The sequence below is a fragment of the Salvelinus fontinalis genome, chromosome 14 (assembly GCF_029448725.1).
Source record: "Salvelinus fontinalis isolate EN_2023a chromosome 14, ASM2944872v1, whole genome shotgun sequence".
NCBI lineage: Eukaryota > Metazoa > Chordata > Actinopteri > Salmoniformes > Salmonidae > Salvelinus > Salvelinus fontinalis.
Window position 1 is genome coordinate 29,898,976 of NC_074678.1, and position 9,457 is coordinate 29,908,432.

The 9,457-nt window shown below is 41.2% G+C and overlaps 1 protein-coding gene across 1 annotated transcript; it reads right to left on the reverse strand.

Moving 5' to 3' along the window:
• Positions 1-17: 17 nt before the first annotated feature.
• Positions 18-6,418, reverse strand: lrrc40 (leucine rich repeat containing 40). The gene is made up of 15 exons (XM_055861277.1): positions 6,115-6,418; positions 5,691-5,872; positions 5,445-5,518; positions 4,158-4,287; positions 3,917-4,040; positions 3,629-3,768; positions 3,318-3,490; positions 2,940-3,030; positions 2,746-2,791; positions 2,483-2,588; positions 2,197-2,304; positions 1,900-2,010; positions 1,567-1,644; positions 1,269-1,454; positions 18-948 (listed from the first exon to the last, which is right to left on the reverse strand). The coding sequence occupies exons 1-15, from the start codon at positions 6,260-6,262 to the stop codon at positions 843-845; spliced, it is 1,803 nt and encodes a 600-aa protein (XP_055717252.1). The 5' UTR covers positions 6,263-6,418; the 3' UTR covers positions 18-842.
• Between the last annotated feature and the right edge of the window lie 3,039 nt (positions 6,419-9,457).

A 9,457-nucleotide genomic window follows, 5' to 3' on the forward strand; every position in this document is an offset into this window, starting at 1 on the left:
CCACATTAGAAAAATAATATTTTTCTAAACAGTATCATACTGTGTATTTATTAAAGATAATAACAAAGGATCAAAGCACCAAACACATCTGCCTTGTACACATTTAATGTGGTTGGATTTCAATCATTATAGTTGTTGGAGTCAGTGAAACAGACATGGTTCAATTGTCTTACTCAGTTTTCATGAATACAATGACAGAGTGCATGCAGACAGAAGTAGTGATTTTTATACAAGGTCTTCTGTCTCACATAAAAAGTGACTGAAGGACACAGATGTTTTTTTCCCCAGGCTATTAGATAGTGTAACAACAAATATCTCAATGTCATTACAAATTAATTCTTGAGAATGATATAACATTTTAAAATGTCTCGTTTGGATCAGAGTATCAAACAGGCCAAATCAGTACAAGTGTCAGATTATCTTGCAATTGCCATACATTCAAAATGAAACCCATGCATTATGTTATTAAACATTGAATGCAAAACTTTCCTAAAGAATAAGCAGTGGAATTGCTATTGTTTTTCCATATATTGAGAAAAGGAACCCACACTAAGACAGGCTTTTCAGTTTGGAATGCAATTAAAATATTGCCATTGGTAGAAGATCTTGTAAACATTGTTACAGCAGTCTCCCAGTAGTAATCATTCAAACTTTATATCTTAGATCAAACAAGAGAAGGTACACTTCAAATCATCAGGCTCGAATGTCATGAACACTATTACAGAATAATGGCAGTTAGTTTCAAGGCAAAATCAAACACTGATTAATCATAAAATTGTACTTTCTCATTTGGGGTGTTGTAGTTTTGTGTGTTGTATCTCATTTGCCTTTAATGCAGTTGACTATGTAGGGATCCTGCTTCGTAGGTACTCCAGGACAGCATCAGTTCCTCTGGATACAATGGCTGCTCTGGGGTTGCGGAAAGGATTTCCATCCAGCATGAGGGCTCTAAGGGAAAGACGAGAGAATTAGTGAGACCAGCTTCAAGACAGCTTAAAATATTGATATACAAACACATACTTGCTCTATACAACAACAGCTCGGAGCAAAATCACAACTATATGGATCACTGAGTTGGATGCCTTAGCGCATATACCTTTTCTGATTGCGATTTAACATTTACCTGACACAAATAGCACAGTTCCTGCAGCTTCCACCCCTATCTAAATAAAACCAGATATTACCACGCTTTTTGAAATCCTGTCCAGTTATATCTTTGTCACATCATATATTGTCCCCTAAACCCAGTATCACATCCCGGTCCCTACCTCAGGCTCGTACAGTTGCCCAGTTCAGGTGGCACCTGCATGATGTCATTGTTCTGCAGGTCCAGAGTGGACAGCTTGTCCAGAGCTTTGAGCTGCAGTGGGTTAATGGCTCCCACTTGGTTATTACTGATAAGAATGGTCTCCAGGCTAGGAACCCGGTACAGGACCTCTGGGAACAACTTAAACCTGTCAAAATATGACATGAATTTGAATCCGTTTTTGAATTTGAATCCGTTTTTGAATCCATTTTTCTATGTACAGCACGATAAATACATCCCTTTAAGACCAGAGTGCTTACCTGTTGAATGACAGTGTGATGCTCCGCAGTTTCATTAGGGCCTCAATTTCCATTGGCAGAGATGTCAAAAGATTGTTTCTGAGGGAAAAGCCAACATTAACTACATATTACAAATGTCTCACATGCACCGATTTACCATCTTAAGCAAATGTACCAATTTAAGACTGGGTTAAAACAATGCTCCCACCAGAAATGCATACCTCGGAGTCTAAAAAAGGTTTAGCCTCTCGTTTCACTGACCTCCGCAACACAAACGGTACTTTTATTTGGAAAGACGAGGCCTTCTGATATTTGAGCTGACAGATGTGCTGTGGAGGCTGATTGGCAGTGTACCTGAGGTCTATGTGTGCCAGTTGCTGCAGCATGCAGAACTCCAAGGGGAGGCTGGTCAGCTTGTTAAACCCCAGGTTGATGTCAGAAACAGAATCCTTCAACTCCACAACCCTGAGGACCAAGCAGAGACTCACAAACTCATCCAACATTATCACCACAACTGTCCTACTGCATCTGACATTCTCTATCAATGGCTTTGTGGTGACTTTTAGGAGTGGTGTGATTCTTCTCACACTGAGGGTTTTTCCTCCATAGGCCCAGACTGTGGTGTGAAGTCACTGATTACAAGCAAGGTACCTGGGAGGCACTGCAGCCAGCTGGTTCTTGCTGAAGTTGACACTGGCGACGGGCTCACTTCCCACAGCATCAAACACATCATCAGGAACACATGCCATCTGCTTCTCACTGGAACCAGGGTCACACACAAAGCAACAGTTTACTGACAACACTTCATTACATCACAACTATCTTCATGCTGTGGCAATGCAATATCATTTTGTGGTAAAACGTTTGAGTTTTTAACTTTCCCAGAATGTCTTAACTGAGCTTCAAACACGGCACAAAAATAATAGTTGACACACACCTGTAGTCCAATGTCTTCAGTGTTTTAATTGTGTGCACGTTGATTTTCGCCTGACTGGGCAGAGTCATGGCAGTGTCAGGCTCATCTCCTTTGCCATCTGGATCCTCTACAGATCCAAATGAAAAATGTCAGTCCAATGATATGAGACAGTCTGGTAAATCAACAGTGGCCTTTCCACAAAACCTTGCAAAGTAAATAAAAACGGTCTATTCACTGAATACGAGAACCTTCTGCATAGACAGAAAAGACAAACATCCTTGTACCTTTTATTCGACCCCTCAAGTACTTCAGCAATTCATTGGTTCCTTTCTGTGAAGGACACAAAAGTCATATCCTATCACAGACTCTGCAATTGGCTACATTGCAACTCTACAGTGAGGTTAATTGAGGTTCTACTGTAGTGGTGAAACTGTAGTAGCTTCCAGAAGGTAATGAGATGTCGTCCTAACTAACTCACAGTCAAGAGGTCTCTGCGGATGCCTCTCAGAGGGTTGCCCTCTAGAGTCAGGATCTTCAGCTGGGGCAGGAGGGCAAGGGCAGCTGGCAGACTGGCTCACGCATACAAGGGAGAAATGCAGTAGCACAGCCTTAAGATATCCAGGCAGCTAAACACTACACAGGACATTTTGGGGTGTTTTGACTTGTGAGTTTTGTTCTTATTTAATTGGTTTATATTTGTGCTGTGTATAAATCTGTTATATGCACTGATGGAAGAGGCTAAATCAACTAAATAATAAACAAATGAGTTAAGAATAACAGCACACAACCTGTGAGGTGGACCAAGTACAGTAACCACTGAGGAGAAACCAGGGGAGATCTGATCAGGCAAACCTACCTGCTGATGTCATTGTTGACTAGGTCTAGGCGCTCCAGGCCTTGGAGTAGTTTGATTTCCTCAGGGAGAGTCTTCACCTTGTTGTCCCTCAGCTCCAATACACTCAGAATGCTCAGGTGTTTCAGGTGCTCTGCCTCCAGCACCTCAATCTGGTTATTACCAACATGCAGCTCCTACCAGACAGGTGATAGAAAGCTGTCAGAGTATAGGGCACTTGCATAGGGCACTTGTTACCAATTAATTCATACAGGTGATCTCATTGAGACTCAAAAGTTCCTTCTCAAAGGAAATCTGATCATCAGTATCCTAACCTTGAGCCTTGAGGAGGGCAGTTCAGGAAGAAAGCGCAGTTTGTTGTGTCTCAGATAGAGCTGCTCTAAAGACGCCATTTGAGACAAGACAGGAGGTATGCTCTCAAGCTGATTGTGTGTGCAGTCCAGTAGTCTCAAATCTGTGGAGGCGTTCATACAGGATGTTATGCTTCAGCCATGTTCATGTCATAATATAACAGTGGATGCATCCATTTCTAACAGGTAGGCAGTACATACAAAAACTAAACAACACACAAAGCAAAACATTTGCTGCCATTGCCGTCTTACTTTTCATGACACTGATTCCTGAGGGGAGGCTCTTCAGCTTGTTGTGGGAGAGGTTCAGCTTCACCAGATGGTTCAAGTTGCCCAGACTGTCAGGGATGGCAGTTAGCTGGTTGTTGGAAAGATCCTCCCACCAACAATACAAAAACAAGTCAGCGAGGATCATCCAAAGAGTTAATCTAAGATAATCACTTTGTTACACTGACACATTTTAGTAGTGTTTCATGCCCAGTTCTGAATTTACGATATCATCCAGGTTAGTGAGCAGTCCCACTCCCTCTGGCAGGTGCTCCAGTAGATTCTGCTGCAGCTGGAGACAGGTGAGGTTCTTCAGACTCCATACCTCCTCCGGTATCTCTTTCAGTTTATTGTGACTGCAACAGAGAGATAATGGAGGTGGGTATAATTTGTGGAACATTCCAACAGGAATCTATTCCAAAAATGTTGTAAATAACAAGGTTGCCAACAAATAACGCATACAAAGTTGTGCCCTCAAAGCTCATCACTAAGCTAAGGACCCTGGCACTAAACACCTCCCTCTGAAACTGGATCCTGGACTTCCTGACGGGACGTCCCCAGGTGGTAAGGGTAGGTAACAACACATCCGCCACGCTGATCCTCAACACAGGGGCCCCCTCAGGGGTGCGTGCTCAGTCCCCTCCTGTACTCCCTCAGTCCCCTCCTGTACTCCCTCATGACTGTACGGCCAGGCACAACTCCAACACCATCATTAAGTTTGCTGATGACACAACAGTGGTAGGCCTGATCACCGAAAACGATGAGACAGCCTATAGGGAGGAGATCAGAGAATGACCGTGTGGTGCAAGGACAACAACCTCTATCTAAATGTGAGCAAGACAAAGGAGATGAATGTGGACTACAGGAAAAGGAGGACCGAGCACGCCCCCATTCTCATCAACGCGGCTATAGTGGAGCAGGTTGAGAGCTTCAAGTTCCTTGCCGTCCACATCACCAACAAACTAACATGGTCCAAGCACACCTAGACAGACGTGAAGAGGGCACCAAAAAACCCTATTCCCCCTCAGGAGACTGAAAAGATTTGGCATGGGTCCTCAGATCCTCAAAAGGTTTAACAGCTGCACCATCGAGAGCATCCTGACGGTTTGCATCACTGCCTGGCATGGCAACTGCTCGGCCTCCAAACGCAAGGCTATTTACTTAAGTTTTTCACTCACAATGTTTATTCCGAAAAATGTCTGTCCTCAATCTGGTATCCTATCGACAAACATTAAGAATAAGCTATGTGGTGGCTATTCGGCAGCTAGTTAGCTAGGTGAATTGATCATGTTACTTTGTATGCGTTGTTTGTTAGCAACCTTGTACTTTACAAAGTTTTTGGAACAGATTCCTCCATGTTCCACAAATTATACCCATCCAGTTAATGGACAGCATTTCAGCAAAAAGTCAGCCTATAGAGGAAAGAGACCTCTTCTTTCTTTATACTGGAAGTCATTCCTGGTGTGCATTTCTCATTTGTTGAATAACTTTAGTTGACAAAATCCTCCCATACCTCAGACTGAGTTTCTGAAGATGTTGCAACTCTCCAATAGATGTGGGTAAAGAGGTAAGCTGATTATCATGGACCTTGGGAAAGTGGAAAGACAAGACAGAATGTCATCGTAAACATCAAACTTGTCAAAGTAAGTTCTCCCATAAATCTTGGAGCATAGACCTTCCATTGAAGCTTTGAAAGGGCCTAGTCTATCACTTCTTAAATCAGGCAACACAAAACACGTCATAAAAAAACTATACCCACATCCAAAACAGTAAGGGCTGGCAACAGCTTGACATCCTCTGACAGAGCTTCCAGCTTGTTTGAAGAGAGAAGCAGCTTGGTCAGATCTGTCTGGTCCCACCAGCGATCATCTGCCCCAAAGGACAGGTTCTGTTTGGCCTCCTCAGGTGTGTCTAAGTTCAGCCTCCAGACACTTTGTGGGACTAAGTGGAGAATAGTGGTAAAATGGTTAGCATTAGCATAACGTTACATGGACTCATTCAAGTGGTCCTCAATCAACCAATCAACACCATACCCTTCCTATATTGAATTGTTCATTGATGTACCTTTATCTGAATTAGTAATGATCAATATAATTAACTTTTTGCTATTTATTCAATGATGCAGCATGATTTTAATGTGTCATCATGATAAATAGGCAGAGTCTTTCTTCCCTGACAGTTACCTTCAGTCAGCCCTCGCCCAGACAAATTGAGCTGCCCGCTTTTTCTGGCGGTTTTCAACAATCCATAAGGGACAGCAGCCGGTTCCTCTTTTTCTGTTCTAAATCCTGCTCTAGAATCCCCTTTGGCACCTCTTTTAAAGCGTGACATTGTTCATATGTTGTTAGTACCACTAACTTTGTCTAACCAGCTTGTTAGTCATGCCAATGATGTTAGCTAGCTAGCTCGCTATGTATTTGTAAATTGCCGGTAGAAAGCTATATTTAAGAGCCAAGCATTTCGTAAGCCTTTCTGGGTCAAACGATCATTTCCGGTTCAAATGTGAATATTTACTTGTAAAAGTCATTTTTCAAAGTTAGAAACGTTGTGAAAAGCGATGTATATTGAATTGTTCATTGTTGTACCTGTATCTGAAATAGGAATTAGTAATGATCGATATAATTAACTTTTTGCTATTTTATCCAATGATGCTTCATGATTTCAATATGGACTCTTAATTTGGTAGTACGTGAAAACCTTGACCCGGAATAGGTTCAGCAGCTGAGTCAAAGACAGTACAGTATTAGAAACTCTGTGGCTGTTGGATGAGTTGGATCCACTGACGTATAATAAGAACGGTGTGGGCCGGGGTAGGCCGTCATTGTAAATAATAATTTGTTCTTAACTGACTTGCCTAGTTAAATAAAGGTTAAAAATAAAAAGAGGATGAGGCGAAGCGAGAGAGTTTACTCCCGTCAAAATACTGTCCACAATAAGCAAACCAAAAAGCCTTTGGGATGACTACACAAGACTCTCTCGTCGTTATATACAGTATCTCTAGTTGGATTACTAGATTCAATCAAATATTCGCCCGTTCCTCTCTGATTTACCGTCACGTCAGCATCCCGTGGTCACAGCTGGCCACATTAAGTTGTAGTCATTGGTTGTAGTAGCCTACATTTGTAGTGATTTTATTTCTTATTTTTGTTTGTTTTATTTAATAAAATAAAAAATCATAAATAGAAAACATATTTGTGATGTTTTATGTTTTTTTGATTTTTTTACTGGAATTGGAAGATAAAATATATAGGACAATAATAAAAAATAAAAAAACATTGACTTCCGTTTTTCCCCTTCAGAATAAAAGCTTGCGATGAAACGCTCCTTCTTTGGCGTATACATTGAGTGTACAAAAGATTAGGAACACCTTCCTAATATTGAGTTGCACCCCCCTTTTCCCTCAGAACAGCCTCAGTTCGTTGGGGCATGGACTCTACAAGGTTTCGAAGCGTTCCAATGGGATGCTGGCCCATGTTGACTCCAATGGTTCCCATAGATGTGTCAAGTTGACTGGATGTTCTATGGATGGTGGACCATTCTTGAGACACACATGAAACTGTTGAAGTTCTTGACACACTCAAACCGGTGCGACTGGCACCTACTACCATACCCGTTCAACAGCAGTTTAATATTTTGTCTTGTCTATACACTGAGTGAAGTGGATTTAAATAAGGGATCATAACTTCGCCTGGATTCACCTGGTCAGTCTTTGTCAGGGTTTCCCAAACTCTGTACTAGGGCCACCCGGGTACACATTTTGTTTTTTGCCATAGGACTACACGGCTCATTTAAAGAATCAAATTGTGATGGTGAGTTGGCTATTTGAATTAGCTGTGTAGTGCTAGGGCAAAAACCAAAATGTGCACCCAGGGGGGGGGCCCAGACAGAGTTTGGGAACCCTGGTCTATGTCATGGAAAGAGCAGGTGTTCCTAATCGTTTGTGCACTGAGTGTATTTGCCGCCTTTCCTTGTCAGTGGAACTAGGAAATTCAGAAATGTCAGACTTGCTAAGTGGTTGAACGTGGCACGTGTATAACTACAACCAGTTAACAAGTCAGACATTTCTGAGTTTGCTAGTTAGTACTAGCACATGAATGTGGCACTAGATACAAAATCATTTTTGCGGGGCAGTTTTGCATAGTGCATAATGTTCAATTATGATACCTAATTATAACTACATTGGGGAAAAAGCTAAACTCAAGAGTATTCCGACTTTTTACAAGTTAAATAATATAATAATGTGGAGCATATTGAGAAATGGTTGGAGCCTAAGTAACCTTTATGCATGTAAAGAACATAATAATAGCCCACCTGTAAAACATGTTGCAGATTCCTTAAGAGCAATGTTGTCTTCTGTTTTTTCATTCAGTTTTTGTTTTTCTGTCTTCTGTCAGGGAATGGAGGGTGGGGGGTTTTCTCGATGTATTGTTTGCTGTCATTATCTGTCTGTAAAACTGAAAATTCATGAATAAAATATAGGCTATAATAATAACAATAATAGCCTACATGTAAAATAATATACAATTAACATATACAATTATAAATAACTATTTTGATTATATGGATTATTGTTAATTTACCTGTGTTTAAGGATGCAATTTTTAAATGTATGTTTAAGCATCCCACTTGGCACAGACGTCAATTCAACGTCTATTCTAAGTTGGTTCAATGTAATTTCTGTCATGGATCCCTCCGGAACTTTCATTACGCACACCTGCCCCTATTCCCAGTGATTGGTAATTGTATAAGTGTATCCTTGGTTTACCATTGTCCTGTCGATTATTGTTACAATGTCCGTTGGTGCGTGTGAGTACCTGTGCTGTGTGTTTTGGCTTTCGTGCCATTGTGGACTGCGCAGATGATTACGGGTCTCGTCCCGTGTGTTAATCATTGTGCGCTTGTGTTATTTATTCAAGGTACTCCTCGCTCTTTTATTTGGGTTTCAACTCTGTGTTTTGTATAGTGTTTGTTCGGTCTTCCTCCCCATGCCTTTAGCTGGACTTTTACTGTGGTCAAACTGGTTTATGTGGGGCCCCTGGACACTATATGTTAGAAATATTGCACTGCACAGGAAAAATATTTGTTGTGTGTCCAGTCTTCTCACTAGAGTCCCTAGAATACAAAACCCGTTTGAAAAAAAAACCTGTTCATAGGAAGCATTGCTATCAGTGGAGGCTTCTGAGGGGAGGACGGCTCATAAACATGTCTGGAAGGGAGCGAATGGAATGGCATTAACCCTCCTGTTGTGTTTCATGTTAATTAATTCTGTGTTCCCGGTCCAAAATGACCGACCCCAATATAGCTGATTATAAATCCATAACAATCCATATATTATCACCTAATGTTGTGTTAGATCTTTTTATCAACTTAAGTTCTTGTGAACATTACAAGTTTTAAACTTCTATTTGCTATTTATGGCCTGTAGGCCTCCTTGACCTGAGCTCATACAACACATTTTTGAGTAAAAAAAGCATAATGCATGGATTATTTTCATTATAACAAATTCTCAGATTAACCATATTGTGC